The following is a 17,550-nucleotide window of genomic DNA, read 5'->3' as shown; positions in this document are numbered from 1 at the left end:
GGGTCCGCTTCAGGGAAAACCAAGGCAGTGGCAGCTTCTGGTGGCAGGGATGGCTTATGATGTGACCACATCTGTCCTTCCCTCCCACCCCCAAGCCTCCGGCTCATCCCCACCTCATCCTGCAAACATATTTATAAAGAACTGGAGGCAGAGAAAGTCTTAAAGCAAGACCCGCCCTCACAATCATTCACTCCAACAGCAGACCCCAGAACCTGGAGACACACAGGCAGTGGTGGCCCCTCTGTCCTGACGTGGGACATGGGCCATCACCAGGACAGCCCTGATCAGTCTGGGTGGGACACGGTCCATCTCTGCCTTATGGGTGGGATACAGGAGTGATTTGCCCGCCCTGCCCCACCCTCCCACACACCCTCAGCCTCAGGACAGGGCTCCTCTGGGACAGCGTCCTCCTGGAGGGGAAGACCTGCCCATGCGGGCCACTCAGAGTCCCCAGGCCATCAGGGGCCCTAGTCCTCCTTGGGTTTGCAGGGCTGCCGCCGGGCCAGTTTAAAATCAATGTAGGTGCCCAGGCAGGACCACAGAAGGAAGCGCGCCAGCAGGATGATGACCAGCAGGACCATGAGCGGGTCGGAGCCCAGGCTTCCCCCGAACCAGGAGGCCATGCCGAGGCCGTGCGTGGGGCGCAGGGCCCAGCCTTGGGGGGCAGGCCCCCCGCTCTGCAGAGGGTCCACTGGGCGGCGGGGGGCCCGGGCGTCACACCGACTCCAGCCGGCTCCCCCGGGGGGCGGCCGGGCCTGCCTCGGTCCAGTCCCAGGCCTCCCTGGCGGGTGAGAGGCCGGATGGCGAGGCTAGCGGCCTCCCCGGTCGAGAGGCCCGGGCGCCATTCACGCCGCGCGCCGCCCAGGGCCCGACAATGGTCGCATTGTGGAGCGGCCGGGGCGGGAGGCCGAGAGCGCCCCCCTCTCCGCCGGCGCCCCGCTCGCCAGCGCTGACGTCACCTCCCCGCGGCTCCGGCGGCAGCTGCGGGGCGAGGCCGGCCACCTTCTCCGGCGCTTTCAGCCGCCCACGCCCGCGCTTCCGGCGCGCACACAATCGGGCCCTTTCTCTGCCCAATTAGCTATCACTCGGCGGCGGCGGCGGGGCAGGGCTGGGGCGGGCGGGAAGGAGGGGGCGCGCGGGGAGAGGGAGGCCCGCGCCCGGGGAGACCTGCGCGCTCACCAGCAGGCCCGGCTCCGCGGGGTCCCCGCTCGCCCTCGCAGTGACCCCCGGCCTCCGCGGCTCCCACCCCAGGCTGGCAGGCGACACGGGGCTGGCCGCCACCTCTCCGCGCACAGACCCCTCACGGGAAAGCGACACAGATGGCTGTGATCGAATCCGAAGGGCCGCGCGTGCGGATCCAGGGAGCAGCGTGGGCGCGGACTGGGGGTCGCCGACTGCCCCCCTGCCTCCGGAGGACGTCCTCAGAAATGTCCCCACACCGTTTCTGAAACGACAGCATCCGCCAGCCCTTCTCAGGCTGCCACACGCACGCTCACACACGCACAGACACACACCTCCACCTCTGGCCTTTCCCAGCCAAGCTTTCCGCAGAGAACAGACAGTCTGGTGACCTCCTCCAACTCCTACCCTATGGCCTCATAACACAAAGGGGCCCCAGGGACAGACAGGGAGGAGCCAAGGTCTCCGAAAGCCGGCCCTGGGGATCCAAGCATGTCCTCACCTGGGAAACGGTCCAGCCGCAGGTACCTCATGAGAAAGAAGGCTCAGGGACCTCCAGGACTGCGGGCCACCTGAAGCCAGTTCCTGAGTTTCTTCTTCACCTACAAAAGGAGAATGTGCTCCTGCTCAGCCTTTCCAGAAGGTTCTATCTAAGGACTAAATGCAAAGGCTTTGACAAAGAATACAACCTAAGATGGGCAGAGGGGTAGGGGGAGCACTGGCTTGTGGTTTTCATAATGATAATCCCCGCAAACATGTGCCAGGCACTCACCGTGGGCCAGACCCGCAATGAGCCGCACTGGCATCCCTCCCTCAGCATTCACCCCTGCAAGCTCAGATATCACCCCGCCTGAAAGTGCACCAAGCCCTTCTTTGCTCTCTGGGTGGCAAATGCCTTTTTCTGCCTCTGTCCACAGAGAGAGCCACCAGCCAGTGGATCTGGCCAGGTGACCCAGCACATTTGCTGACCATGACTCCTAGAGGTGACCTTAAGCTCTGGGCTTATATGCCTTGTGCAGGGGTTTGAAGATCACTTCAAACTTACATGAGAACTTAGCCGGAGCCCGACCTGGAAGCAGTAATCACATGGAGCATTCTCAAAGATGCGGCTCCTTGATAAGGGTTTCCAGAGTGTTGCAGGAAAATCCTCAGTCTCGGGCAGGAGTTGCCTTCCCGGACACACGCATCTGTATCTGGAGCGAGGTCCCAGGGGAAAGCAGCCATGAACTTGGGGAGGGAAAAGAGGCTGGTTCCTTCACTTACCTGCGTGGTCAGCCTCTCCAGGTGGGCGTCCTGCGCCAGCTGGAGGGGCGGGCACACACCAGGCAGATCCCGTCCTCCGCCTTCCGCTCCACAGCTCCCAACCTGGCAGATGGGGACAAGGTGGCCTTGGGTAAAACTCTTTGTTTGCCAAGCGCACCATGGGACACGCAAAGTCAACAGTGCCCTGGTCACGTGTCATCCACGCACCCAGACTCCTTAGGATCACGGAGGCCTCCCCATTCCTGCACAGAGGTCCCTGGGCCCCGGAGTCAGTGAGGCCGAGGTCAGCACGCCCTTCAGGAGAGGAAACAAATGCCCCCGTCCCCTGGACAATGTCACAGCTGTTCCCAGGGCCGACTTCTCCTGAGAAGGGTTTACCTGTCGCACAGGTGCAGTGGACCTTAGATGGGTAAGGTGGCCGTCACCCACATGGAGAAAATAATTCTGTGATGAGACAGCGGAGCAGACAGTGGCACCAGACACTCCTTGTTCTAATCCTTTTGTAATTCCCGCCGATGATGGGCTTGGGGCATTGTTGGGGCTGCACCCTGACCCCTGGGACCCTTTACCCATCTCTGTGCCCCCGACCCCTGGCTTCAATGTCCATTTGCTCCAGACCCAAATCTCCCCCAGGGGACACGCTTGGCTGTGGGGGCCGCCCAGCACCGAGACCTGGAACAGTTGGGGGCTTTCATGCCCAGGACCGACTGGGGGAGGGGGGGTGAACACCCAGCTCCCCTGCAGGTCAGGACAAACTCAAAGGCCAAAAGTAGGCCCCAGAATGCTGCTCAGGATTACCGTGAACTTGGGGCTGTGCCCACAGTCACACCTTTTCTCAGCTTCTCCCTTTCCTTCTGCCCGAACTCACGTTTCTCCCAGTGCACCACCTCTTAGAGCACCTGCCCCGAATGCAACCTGTGACAAAGGGGACAAGTGTCCCCATCAAAGGCAGTCGGACTTTTCCACGACACACAGAGCTGAGCCGGGGAAGGCTCCAGCCCGGGGTCACCAAGGACAGATTGAGGGCCCAGGTTAAATCAGGAGTGCAAAGAGCCAAAGGGTCTGTCTACACCCAAATGGCCATGTGTTGAAAAAACCTGAGGCAAGTCCTCCCTCATGTTCCCTAAGAGAATGCCAGGTGAGCCCTTTCTCAGGTGAGGTCCAAGGAGGACGGCTGGGGATGGAGGCACAGCCCAGTGCCCGCCCTGGACCAGCTGTCGCTGCAGTGACAGCACCAGGACCAGCCCCGAGAGCCCCATTTGAGTTGCCGGGTCTCCTGGGGTGCTCTGGGCCTCAGTTTCCTCCTCTGTAAAAGGAGGCAATAGCCCCTTCCCCATGCCTGCAAGCAAGGCTGGGGATAAGCCCGCTTTGCAGGGGGTACAAATCACTGCTCAAAGGCCACAGGAGCGGTGGACTTCATGTCAGGGACTCCGGGGCAGGGTCGGTGAGACACTGTGTCCTCTCACCCAGGGTCCATCCGGCGTTTCAGCCTGGTTTGGGTTGGTTGGTTGGTTTTGTTTTTCACTTTCATTGTGGCACTGACGTCTCTGAAATCTTTGCGGTGTCTAGCATGTGAGCTCTCGCCAGGTCCCCAGGGGCTTAGCACTGTTCCGGGCACCCAGAAGGCACTCGGTAGGAAGGTGCCTGCATGGGGGTCAAGAGCCTGCGGGAAAGGAAGCATGTGTTTCCTTTAGACCGGACTCGGCCCAAATTATAAAACCACCAGCCACAACTGCGCAAAAAGTGACATGCTCAGAGATGTTGGAGGCTTATTGAAAATCATTATTTTTCTCTTTTTCTATAAGCAGACGTGCTTGCTATGACAAAAAATAAACGAGCAAACATCACAGAAATATGTGAGTTAAGAGAGAATGGAGGTCGACTCCTATTTCTGCCAAGAAAGGCACAAGTTGCTGGAGAAACGAGGAGCGGTGTAGACAGGGGGTTAGTACCCTCGGAAGCTTTGTGGCTGAATTACCTCCTCCCCTGAGAATACTGAGCTCAAAACGCGGCCTGCATGCGGGGAGGGGGCTATACTGGAGTCGACAGAACGTGCACTTCAAACCGGGTTTCCACTAAAATGCTACGCACAGACGGGCGAAAATTAATTTTCTTTCTTCCTGCCCCACAAAAGCAGATTAAAATCCCCAACAGTGGGACGAGTGGGGAAAAGTGGAGAGCTTCCTCCCTGAGGGGGACCCCTGGGCGGGCCAGCTTCTCCCCCTGACAAGGGATGGCCCCAGCCGTCTGAAACATTCTGCCGCGAGCATAAAGCCGGACCCAGGAGAATGCACTTGAGAAAAATTACACCACTGGCCTTCCAACAGTTGAAAGCTGGTATGTAACTTCGCTCGAGGTGATCAAACAGCTACTCAAGGATGCTGTCAGGAACAGAATGAAATTCCAAATAAATTAGCCATGTCCGAGAAGCCAATACAACACCGGATTAAGGCACACAAAGAAAACACAATTTATTCAGCCTACCTTGTCAGAATTCTTAATAACCTTGCTCCCTCTTTCTCACCTCGGGCTGAGCCCTCGGACGCACAGGGACAAAGCGAACCCCACTCAGAACGGGGGGCGCACATACATGTGTGCACGGCGGGGGCCAACGGTGGAGGTGAGCGCTATGTGTTCATAAAATTGTGCTTGGACGCCCGTTTCAGCGGAGACCATACGTGTCGTGCGGGGGAGGCGAGCCCCGCCAAGCCCGGGAAGCATATGCAGCTCGCTCACGTCTGAATGAGAGAGTTCATCCATTAGAATATGGGACGTGGGGGCCAAAGGGAGGAATATTAACCATTTCTGCTTAACTCTTTGAGGCGTCCTGCGGCCTCTCCAGGGACGCCCGCTGTGGCGGGGGCATCTTGACTCCGACATCATTTCATGGTTTAAGGCAACAAGTAGGTGAAAGGTAACCACAGGCCCTTGCAAAGACTCACTGCCCTCTGATACGATTCATTAATATCTTCAGCAGTACTAAAAACAATACCTTTTTTTTTTTTATCAATGAACCCAGACAGCTTTCACACGCCGACTAAAGCTCTTTGAAAGAGTTAACGGGCAGAAGTTTTGCGGCTTTGGAAGAGGCACCTTTGAAGGCTCTGTGGGGATATATCTGCTTTGCCTAAAGACCTCAGAGAGCCAGGGGCCCTTTCTTCTTCACAAGGAGGCGGGGGGGCGGGGGGGAGACAGAGGGAGGGGGTTTGCTTTGCAGCACTGAGGCGTTTGCAAAAGATAAAACCGGCAGGAATTTTGAGGGGAACTGGAAGGAAGTGATCCTCTGTTAGTCTGAGACGGCATGTCAAGATGCCTGAGAAATACACAAAATAAAGATTTTTCCCAGAAATGGAAAAAAAAAAAAGAGGAGATGACCTAATGGTATTACTTTTTTTTTTTTCCCTGGGAAGATAAAAGAAATGTAGTGAGCAGAGGGGAGGGTAGATCTCAGCAGTTTCCCAGCCATGACTGGGCCTCGATTCTGTTTCTCTTGTTAATTTCTAAGTTAAAAAGAAAGGCAGTGGGATCAGGGAGACACTGGCGAGACCCTCGGAACAGGCCGGAGAGCGACAGGCCTGAGGACACTGTAAGCTCTCAAAGTTGGATTGAGCCGCAAGAAGGGACCCCATTGCCACCAAAATGTGTGTCACTCGAGAACTGCCCACCCCCAGAAATGCCAAACCCCCACAACCACCCCAAGGGGCTTGTGTCCACATGCCTCCTGGAGTCCCCAGTGTCACCAGTGGGTGACGGCGTTCAGTGATCAGGGGCAGGATAGCCCCAGCTAGCCCAGGCCTGCCCCCAGGCTACGGCTCGCTCATGGAAATGCGCAGGCACCGTCAGCAAGCACAGGGCTCCGTCTTCCTCCTCCCCCTGCTTCTCCCAGCTCTGCGTGGGTCTGCCCCGGGACGGTAGGACTCAGGGCCACAGCAGCCCGGAGGAGAGGACAGAAGAGGGCAAAGGAGGAAAGGAGTAGAGCATTCTTCAGCGCTGATAAAAGACATCAATGCACAGATCCAGACATCCCAAACAGCCCAATGTCAGACAGCGAAGTAAAACGTACCTGGATTTTGCTTCAATCGGGCATGTTAGGGTGACAGAGACACCTGCCTTGAAAGAAGGACGTATCAATTCCAGTTGTCTCGCTGGCCCACACGGACAGGCCCCGGGGCAGGTCAGGAGCCACAGGAACCAGAGCAAGAGTCCTCGCCACCACAGTGACCAGGGGTCGTTTATTGGGGTGTCTCCAATGCCGGAGAAAGCAAAAAAAAAAAACCAGATGCTGGGGTTTGTGGAGGTTGTAATGTGATGGTCACATGCCCACGAAAGCACAGAGACGGGACCGACGTGAGCAGCTTCGGCCATCAGTGCAGCTCATGGTTTCAAGAATCCGAATCACCAATTACGGAGCACCAGGAATGGTTATGGCCGGAGAGAGTACCTTGGAAACAGCCGGAGAGACAAGGCAGCGCTCAAGTCCAGGTGACAGAGGGACCCTCTCCCGGCCTCTCAACGGCAACGGGGACACGTGTTACAGGGATTGGAGTAAAACAGCCACCTGAAACTGTATATCCAGCCACAAATGTGTAAGGACACACGCTAGGGTTTTGGGCATTTATCTATGAGTGCGTGTGCTTGGTTAAAGGGAACACATATGTTTAACTTTACAAGAAAAATGCTGATTTATTTCCCAAAGTGGTGGTTCCAAGTGACCGTTCAGACACCAGCCAGCAGGAGCTCCCGTTCCTCCCTCCTTGGCAACGCTGGCTTTCTGATGTTTGCCCGTCTGGCCAACGAGAAACAGTATCTTGTAGTTTTGTTCTTACTCTCCATGTTGGGTTTCCTCTCCTAGGAGGTTATAGTTGAGACTTTGGCCAGTGCGCTGTTTCTTACTGATTTTTAGGCATTCTTCATTGAATTAACCATGCATCTTATTATCCGTGTTCTGGGCCTCACTGACCGTGGAGGCCTGCCCCTGCCTGGGTTAGCACATTCCTAGAGACGGCAAACGGCTCGCCCAGGAGCACGTCTCTCAAATACAAACCAGCCTTGCAGAGCCTAAACCCCAACCACCTCCGTTATCGGGGCTCCCACACACTGAGCAACAGTCCCCTGGCCTCATCACCCCAGGGCAGGTGCCACGCAACCAGGGACAGCCTCGGTGCCCCCAGAGCCTGCTGAAATTATTCAAACTAGACGATCCTCAGCCTGCTTGCCCTGCCTCACCTGTGCCTTTCCACGGAAACTGCAGTAAAGATCCTTGCCCACGTGATCCCCCCGAGTTCCCTCTCCCTCCTGACCAGCGCTGCTGCTTCCCTGCTCGGCCCCCACCGCCCAGTGGGCTCCCGCCTCCTGGTCGTCGACCTTGCCATACCTTAATAATAATAAAAACCTGTATGAAAACATCCATCCCCTTCATACTGATTCTTTGTCGATTCTACACGTTACAATATCTCCTCAGTTTGCAGACGGTCTTTTCCTGCCTTCTGTGGTGTTTCCATAAATATAAGTTCTAAACGCAAAAGCGATCAAATGTATCCACGATACCAAAGACCCGACCAAGGACAGAAAGGCAAGAGAAATTAAGCACACAAAAGATCGAGAGAGAAGACACCACGCTGTCCTCATTCCCACGTGACAGAGGAGAGAAGATCACATGACAAGTCACGGACCAGTCGTTAAGCTTCTCCTGCCAGATGCCACGCCCACAGCTGCTCACACCTCATTGGCCAAAGCAAGTCACGTGTTCCTGATTAACACAAATGCAATGGCACGGTCGCCCCCACAGGGGGGTTATACGTGGACGCGTCTGTCCTAGCGAAGTGGAGTGAGACTCTCCCGTCAGCTTTGAAGAAGGAAGCCTCCATGTTGTCGGAGGACGGTCCTCACGGCTAGAACCCGAGGGTGGCCTCCAGGAGCCAAGAGCTCGAGTGAACTTGGAAGTGGATTCCTCCCCCAGACCCTACCCCTGGTCTCTCCTCTATGGGTATCTATTTAAGCCACCGTGTTAGTGGTGGCTTGTTATGCAGCGTAGGTAACAGATACAGATCTTGGTGGAGAGTTGCCATCCTACCGCGTGCCTGAAGTATTGAAAACCCAAAATACTTGGTGGAGAACACAGACGACCACCATGGACCCCCTACCTCACACCTCACACGAAACTCAGCTCCAGGTGGTTGAACAATTCAACGCGAAAGGCAAAACCCTAAAACTTTCAGAGGCCAATATAGACTGACATCGACGGAGCCTCAGAGCAGGTCTGTCTTAACAATATTCAAAAGCACAAACCGTAAAAGAAAAGATGGATCAATTTACTTTTAGGCAAGTAAAAATTAAGACGTTTGCCACTAACAGACTGCCAGTAAAGACAATCTCAAAAAATACGTTTCAGGCCAAAGAGAAATAACCTCAGAAGGAAAATGCAATCTGCAAGAAAAACCATGAGCAAAGGGTGTGGGGAACATTTGGGTAAGTGTAAACAAACACCACTGACCGCATAAAACAAGGACAATCAGGTCTAATTGGGGAGGTTAAAATTAGAAATAAAAGATGTGACACAATTGCATATCAGTCAGAAGGGAAGTAACATATTCTAAAGCCTCCCATCATTGGAAGGAATATAAAATACGGATTAACAGAGGCGTATAAAAATTTATGACGCCTGGTAAAAGTTTCTGGGATCACCACGAAAAGAATAGAGATCAAGTATCTGAGGTCCGAAGTAGTAGAGGAGAGAATCAAATGAGAAGAAAAGTTAACAATGTAAAAGAAGCTATGAAAAGAGAAAAGACAGGCCACCGGCAAGGTCTACAGAAAGGGCAGAGATAAAGCCCACTGCCCCATGATTATGCAGAATGGAAAACAGTGACCACTCTGAACTTAACCTTGAGAAAGGACACCGTGCTGACCCTTACACAGATCTCATGGGCTGTCTCCTCCTGGACCTTCAGGTTTTGGCTTTAATTCTGCCTTCTGAGAGAGGCCCCCCACTAGCCCCCTGCCCAGGGATGGTCTTCAAGCTCCCCTTCTTCTCCAAGGCAGAGACACAGTCCGTCCTCATTATTCGTGCATGCTGTATTTGCAAATTTGCCTGCTCGCTAAAACTTCTACCTCCAAAATCAATACTCGGAACCCCTTTGTGATCACTGGCAGATGGAGAGCTCCGAAGCACTCGAGGCACGCATTCCCAGCCGAGATCAAACAAAGCTCAGCGCTTTGCAGACGGTCTTGCATTTATTCCTGGGCGGGGGGGGGGAGGCAGGCAGGTCCGTTTAACAAACTATAGCACAGAGAAGGGAATCTGAGCCCAGCGCGAGGTTTCCAAGCTCTTTCACTGGTCTCTGCTCTGCCAACTTGTCCAAAGAGGGTTTTTATGTTGCCTTAAGTTTTCCCCTAAATCCATCTGCCCCTACATGACCTTGATGGAGCCTGACCCAGTTCCCCAGCTCCTTCAGCACCATTGACCTGAGGGCGCTGCATCAGCCAGCTGAGTCACTGCCCTTCCTCGCCCTCCAGCCCGTGGGCTTTGACACCAGCTAATCACAGTTCTGTGTGAGGGCCACACCCCAAAGACCTGAAGGCCAGTCCAGCCATCACGTGCCGATCCCTCTCCCAGAATGCACCTGGGACTGTGGGGTGATGCCACCAGAAGGCCTCAGGTGTGCACAAAACCCTTGCTGAGACAAGAGTCACCGTTGTCGTTGGGAAATCTGGCCATCACTGGCAAGCACGCCTGCCAAGAGGAATTTTGCTTCCCCCCTCCCTTACCCTCCCTGCAGGAGCCCCCACCTCATTTCCAACATTTCTCACCCAGGTAATCTGAGGTTACACGTGGGTCCGGCTAAGCCTGGATGATGCGTCTAATGTTTCCGGGGAACCGGCCCACCAACGTGCTACACCCCAGCCAAGCCGCGTTACGTAAGGCCCACATGATGGTTGCCCCTCCATCAGGCACAATGGAAAGTCTATGAGGCCCAGAGTGCTTCCGGCTCCTAAAATCTCTTCAGGTTTTTTATTCTGAGCTTTGTTTCAGGAGCAGGAGGGACGCTAGGAGGAGCAGTAAAGGAAGCCGGGGATTAAGATAACCCTTGCCAGGGCAGCGTCTCCCCCGTGATATTTCCTGCTGAGCAAACGTCTGGGGTCTGACAGGGCTCCTCCTGGACGTGTCCACCCCAAAGCTCCTGAAGTTCACCGTCCACCTGGGCGCTGGGGCTGTGGGAATCTGGGCTCTGCTGCACCCCCAAAGGCAGCGGGAAGAGGGGGGGCGTCAGCTACAGGCGGGGACAGGGTGGGGTCGAGCGGCGGCGCTCAGTTCCCAGCCACCTCTTGGAAGGATGCTGGATGGAGACCATCTAAGGTGCAGACCCGCAGGCCCCAGCGGAGGAGGTGGCGGGTCCCGTGGGAGGGCTTCCCCTGCCGCTCGGCCTCTCTGGCACCACCCTGAACGGCTGGCTCATCAGCTGGGCCCCACCCCGTCCTCTGACGGGCCTGGTGAGGGACAGCATGGCGCAGAGCCACACGCGGCACAGAGTGACCGATACTGCCTCCGCACATCCGGGTCTTCTTCCTGCAGCCGACCCTTGCAACCCGGCCATTTTGCCAAGGGGGAAACTGAGGCACCCCCAAAAGCCCCACAGCTCCCAGTGGTGCCACGTGGGGAGCACAGGTCTGCGGGGCATTCTGTCCCACAGGATCGAGCACGGACCTCTGCCTGGCCGTCAAGTTCCCCCCACCATCTGGCCATTCTCTCCCTCATCCGTTTTATGCCATGTGCTCATTCACACGAACCAGGCTGCTCTCCCTCCTCCCCAGACACGCCCCCCACTCCCCCCACCAGCGCTCAGTCCCCCCACCGGGATGCCTCTCCTGCTCACCCGTTCCCAAGACGCTCCCCACTCCACAATCATCACCTCCTGTGCTCACGCCCTGGGCAGCCCCCTCCAGCTCGGAACACGACTGGCCTGGGAACCCACAGGGGGTTGCAGAAATGCTGCTGTGCGGTTCCCGAGCTGGGCGCTAAAAGACACTGTGGCTTTCTCTGTGGCCACTCACCATGGGGAGGCCGGCCGCCGGGCAGCGAGGGTGCTCACACAGCCCCGCCGAGCGGCCGGTATGGCGAGGAGCTGAGGCGTCCGGCCACCTCAGCACCAGCTCTCCAAACCCGAGCCAGGAGCAGCCTCAGAAGCACATCCTCCGGCTGACACCGGACTGCTGCCTTGGGAGAGATCCGGAGCCAGAACCACCCAGCTAAGCCCAAGCCCGTCCCGGTGCCAGATCCACGGAATCTGAGAGGTAAGTGTTGGTCTATGCTTCAAGCCCTTAATTCTTGGGGAAATTTGTTGGGCAGTGAGGGATAACCGATCACTCCTCCCTGCTTTCCTGCGCCCTTCCTTCCCTAGGAGCCGGGGTCAAGCTCGCCCTCCATCCCATTCCCGAGAAGCCTGTCCTGGCGCTCTGGGCATGGATCTTCCCCTCCCCTGGGCCCCGCTCAGTAAACCTTGGGTGAGTCACCAGTCTCTCTTGGGCCCTCGGTTCCCCCCTCGGTAAAATGGGAGTGATCTTGCCCACGAAGGGACATCTGAACACATTTTTGGTTGTCACACGGAGTTAGGGGTCGGTAACTGGCCGCCAGCGGGTGGAAGGCGTCGGGGTTCTGCACAACATCCTACACACAGGACAGAACTCTCCCCAAAAGCCGGTGGTGCCACAGTGGAGGAACCTTGGTTTCGAGAATTTGGTGGGACTGCCGGCGGAGAGGCCCCAGCACTGAGCCTGACATGTGGACAGCCTGTGACAAGGGTGGGTCCCCTTCTCTTCTCCTTTCCGGGGCTCCTGGGCAACCTGGGGCCCCCAAGTCTTCTAGGCCCCCAGCAGTTGGCCCAGCTGATGCAAGCACAGCCTCCCGCCTGTCCCCCAGGTGCCAGGGAAGGGACACATCGCCGCTGGACCCAAAGCCAGGTCACAGAGCAGGAATAAACCAGACTGAGGCTCTCCTTACCTGTCTGCTGGCCCAGAGTTCATAGGGAAACCAGTAGGAGTCTGGCCTCTCCTCCTCTGGCCGCCCGAGCTCTCTTGGCCTCCCCAGCGGAGGACCATGGTCCTCCCCTGGGAGCTGGGTGGCCCCAGGCAAGGTTCCTCCCTCTCCACGTTCCAGTTTGCCACCGGCACATCTCCGGCTCTGGCAGCCACCGGTCACTGAAAGTGTGTGGTCCAGGGAGGGAAGCAACAAGAGTGTGCATGAGGAATGTCCCAGCTCAAATCCAGAAGCTCCAGCTCAGGTACTTGCCGCGATACTAATGCTGGAAACCAAGGCAGGGTGATAAACATGCTTTTTCGGCTAAGAGTTCACCTGCTAAGCTGTTTTACTGGCAACAAAACCCTCTCGATGACAGGTAGCTTTGGCGAGCGCTCTGAGAAGGCCAGCCCCCGCCCATCCTGGACCCCAGTCGCCCCTGGATAATGTCACCTGCAGCATGAGGTTGGTGGTGCTGACCTGGGTTTTTGCGAGCAGCACGTTCCCAAGACCCCAAGCCCTGCCCCAACGGCCTCTCTTCATCTCCCCACGAGATCCTGACCCAAGAACCTGGGTGATGCAAAAACCACGTCACCCAATTCTCAAATGGCCCTGAACACTCAGACTTGACCCTTATCTTCATGGTCCCTTGAGTTTTGTTATGATTGATGATATCCACCAGACAGATGACTCCAAGTTCATTCAGTCACACTACAAACATGGATTGAGTGCCTATTGTGTACCGAACACTGCGCACAGGGATGCTGTGATTCCCAAATCCATCCGGGGCCTGGCAGGTCGACCCATCACCCTGAGGAGCATTGTAGGGAGATGGTGCCGTCTCTACAGGCTCATTCTCACGTGCAAGTGACTCTTTGCAGAAGCCCGTGGATGGACAAGACCATGCTTCGTGGGAAAAGACACCAAACAAGAGAAATCCTTGACCAGGAGGAGCTTACGCTCCAGAGGGGAGGCAGCCCCCTCACTCTGAAATAACCACGTGCCACAATCACCAGACACCTCATTCCCAGGTCCCTGCATGGATGCAATTCAGCCCACGTGGAGAGTGCCGGCCTGGGAAAGCAACACGGTGTCAAGGGAAATCGTGAAGTCCTGGTTCAGTTCTCTGCTCTGGCACTCATGAGTCTTAGACAAATAACTTGTCCCTCTAAAACTCAGTTTCCCCACCTGAGAAATGGAACCGGTAACCTACTGGGGCTGAGGGGAGCTGGTAGAGTATGATTAAAATGTCTGCATTGGGGCGAAGTGGCCCAGCTCACAGCACTGATGGGCAAGGTGCCCCAAGCCGAAAGCAGGAGGGAGGACAGAGATACTCTGGGGCCACGGAGGCAACAGCTACCCCAGCAGAAAAGGAAAGCAGAGTTGCCTCCTCTAGCAATGTCTTCCAAGCAGTGGGAAGGAGCCCAGTCTTGGGTCCCCCGCACGAGTCCACCCACCAGCCTGAACGGCAAACAACCTGGGCAAAGCCTAGTGCCAGCCCCGCCAGATCCAAGGCAGCCCAGGGCTTCACATCTGCTGGTCACAGGTGGCAGGGCAGCCTCCGCTGACACTACCCAGCGGGACAAGAGTCACCACTGCTGGAGAGGCCTGGCCAGCCATGGGCGGTGCCCCAAGAGGTGGGTCTGGGGCTACCATGCACAAGATCGACTCAGGCAAAAGTCAACGCAACATGGGTCATAGACCTACATGTAAAACCTACAATTATGGAATAACTACAATAAAGCAGAGAAGTTCTCTGTGCCTGGGAGTCAGACAAAAGGCCCCTAGAAGGGACTGAAAAAGCACAGACCTACAAGAACGTGTCTCACGCTAGAGCTCGTCAAAATGAAAGACTTCCACTCCCCAAAGGACACCATTCATAAAATGAGCAGACAAGCCAGAGACTGGGAAGATATTTGCAAAATACACATCTGATCGATGTCTTATGTCCAAAATATGCAAAGAGCTCTTCGGACTCAATAATAAGACAAAACAACCCAGTGTTTTAAGTGAGCAAAACTGGAATACACCTTTCCCAGAAGAATAAACTGGCGGCAAATAAGCAAGTGAAACCATGTTTCACGTTGTTGGTTCACACTAGGTACTTGTGAAGATGGCTAAAGTTTTAAGCTGCCAACACCAAGTGCTGACATAATGCGGAGCGACTGGGACCCTCAGATGTTGATGATGGGAACAAGAAATGGGGCGGCTGCACTGGGAAAGAGTTTGGTAGTTTCCTATAAAGTTAAATAGTCACTTCACAAGACTCCACCAATCCTACCTTCTAGCATGTACCCGAGAGAAAGGACAACGCGTCCACACGAAGACTGGATCCAGACGTTCGTAGCAGCTGCGTTCACTGACATTAGCCGCAACCAGAAACAACTCAAATATCCATTACCTGGAGAATGGATAGTAGTCATACCACTCAGCATGCAGGCAACATTCAGGGATATTCAGCAGGAAAAGGAATGAACCACAAACCCACGGACCAACGTGCATGAACTCAAATGCATTATGTAAGCAACAGGAGCCTGACACTGGAGGCTGCGTACCACATGGCCCCATGTGCATGACATTTTGGAAAAGGGAAAATCATAGGCACGGAAAACAGGTCTGTGCTTTCCAGGGGCTGCAGTGGGGAGAGGCACTGCCTGCACCTTTGGGGGCGATGACGCTGTTCTGTACCCTGACGACTGTGTACTTTTATCAAAAGGCATCAAACCATCAAAAGGGTGGCTTTTCCTGTGTACTAAGTATAGCTTGATAACCTCCCCTCAAAATTCATCTTCCTCATCAATGAAAGTGATAAAGTCGCAGTAAGAGGATGACCATGTCCTACGCAGCAGGTGTGGTGCCGAACGACAGATGTGCCATGTCCCCAGTGGTCACCTATCCAATGGGTCCTGTGTTCTCCCCATTTTACAGAAGAGCAAACTGAGACCTGGAGAAGTAAAGCCAGCTGCCATCACCAGCAAGGATGTGCTGGAGTCAGGCTTTCTATGCAGCCCTGACTCCAGCATCCATACCCCAAAGCCCCGAGGCTATCCTGGGGGACTCCCCAGGGACCGCCAAGCCAACTGCCATTTCGTCCACTTTCGAGAGAGAGGGACGAGGTCTCAGGGGACCTGAGTGCCCAAGCTCACAAGGAGAGAAACAGAATCAGGCGGGAGCCAGGTCTCAGTGGTCAAGAAACACTCATCCCTCCTACAATAATCTTGAGAGCAGAAAAGGCCTGAGACAGAACAGGAATGAGGGCCGGGGGCAGTACCAGGTGCACTGGGCCAGGCTCTGCCCTCAGGAAGCTCACGGCTTCCTCTGGCCCAAGGTCGCATCCTAGACCAGGGTGCTTGGCTGCCCAGACACACTCCCACCACTCCTACTATTTCTCCTGCAAGCCACCCGCTGGGGCCTGGTGGGATGGAGGCCTGCGGAGAGAGGGAGGGGGCTGCGGCCACATCTCGGGCCTGTCTGGGGGGATCTGGGCCCCAGGGAGAGGGTGGAGGAGGAGAGGGGCGTTGTGCTTCGCAGCTGGGGAATCTGTCCACCCTGCATCCTTCAGTGAGGCCGAGGGTTCTGCAAGAAGGGGCGAGAGTCCTGAGGAGCAGTTCTGAAGTCAGGAGGCTCTGTACCGGCCCAGCTCGGGTGCGATGTGTGGGGAAGCACGTGCAGAATGCCCCACCTAGGGGCAGGAAAGCCACGGAGCCCCTGTGGCCTCGGCCCGCTTTGCAACTTTCCCATCAGGGCCTGTCCCCGGGGGATAAGACCTGCTCCTCCCCGGCTCGCAGAATGGCCTCCTCCTGGACTTCTATCCTGGCTGTGCCACCTACAGGCAAGTCAGCCTGCTCCCCTGTGCCTCAGTTTCCTCCTCTGTACGGTGAGAATTGAAATCCTGTCTACATCCCAGTCTCTCCAAGCAGTGTCACGGCGATGATCTACTCGAACGATGGTGACGGAGTCTTGCCCCTCCCCCCGACCGGCATGCACACCTGCACCCAGAGCCCACCGCCTGGAAGTCTGGTGCCTCTGAGCGGTCTCCCACTGAAGGCCAGGCAGCAGTGCCAAGATGCTAAGATGGCCCAGCCCAGAACCCTTCTGGGCCCCTGCTGGCAGCTGGGACAGCACTTTGCCCCCACTGCTGGTGGGTCCCAGGCCCATGCAGGGTCTGGCCTAGACACAAGGCCACCCTGGAGGGAAGGGACGTCTGGGTGGGAGAGGCAGGGGGGGACTGCCTTCAGGGCCTCCATGTAGGGCCAGCATGGTACTGAGCTGACCGTGAGGAGGAAGTCCTATAGGGACAGGGACCCCACGCTGGTCAGAAGGCAGGAGGATATCCATCCAGACCCGCATGGATGGAGGGAAGGCGGCTCTTTCCCCACTTGGATGGAAAACTCCACCAGGCAGCAACGTCCTTCGGCGCCGGCCTCCAGCTCCCGGCCCGCAGACTTCAAGCACCAAGCACAGGGCCCCTGTCAGGTTGTGGACGCTGCCCAGGGCCCTCGCCGCCCCTGAGCTCTGAGACCTGGCGACCGGGTCCAACAGCGCCACGCCCTCTACAGCCGGAGGCTCCCAGATAAGGACGCTGAGGCTCGGGAGGCCACGTCCCCCTCTCGAGGTCCCACAGGAGAACATGGCAGAGCTGGAACTGCAGCCCCAGATTCCTGCTGCAGAGCTCCGCCTCCCCCCTCAACCTCAGCCCCACATGGACGTCAGGGTCCACTCAGGAAGCTCCCCGCGGGGCCCCGCACCGCCCCCAGACCAGGAGCTGAGTTCCTGGAGAAGGGCAACGCTTGTCACCTTGAATTAAGACTGTCATGGGCCTTTGGGACCTTTGCTTCCAAGGGTTCCTTCTTCCATAAACTACTACTAATAATAATAATTTATATTTACAACTGCATTGCAATGAAAACAAATTACTATTATATATTGCATTCCTTCCTGGGGCCGCCGTAACAAATTACCACGGAGCAGAAATTCATTCCCTCCTGGTCCTGGAGACCAGAAGTCTGCCGTCAAGATGTGGGCGGGGCCGAGCTCCCTCCAGAGGCTCTAGGGGGGACCCTTCCTGCTCTTCCAGCTCCTGGGGCTCCAGACAC

General features: G+C 56.3%; 1 protein-coding gene across 1 annotated transcript; it reads right to left on the bottom strand.

Annotated features, from left to right (window-relative positions):
- Positions 1 to 467: 467 nt before the first annotated feature.
- Positions 468 to 623, bottom strand: SMIM38 (small integral membrane protein 38). Its single transcript, XM_040638751.1, has one exon. It carries the CDS (start codon positions 621 to 623, stop codon positions 468 to 470), a length of 156 nt encoding a protein of 51 aa, XP_040494685.1.
- Positions 624 to 17,550: the final 16,927 nt, after the last annotated feature.

Source organism: Ursus maritimus, unplaced genomic scaffold (genome assembly GCF_017311325.1).
Source record: "Ursus maritimus isolate PB19 unplaced genomic scaffold, ASM1731132v1 scaffold_23, whole genome shotgun sequence".
In the NCBI taxonomy this organism is placed as follows: Eukaryota; Metazoa; Chordata; class Mammalia; order Carnivora; family Ursidae; genus Ursus; species Ursus maritimus.
This window is presented reverse-complemented; position numbering and strand designations above follow the sequence as displayed.

Bases quoted from the DNA above. Each gene is read 5' to 3' on its own strand.
- SMIM38 (XM_040638751.1), bottom strand. From the start codon at position 623: ATGGCCTCCTGGTTCGGGGGAAGCCTGGGCTCCGACCCGCTCATGGTC.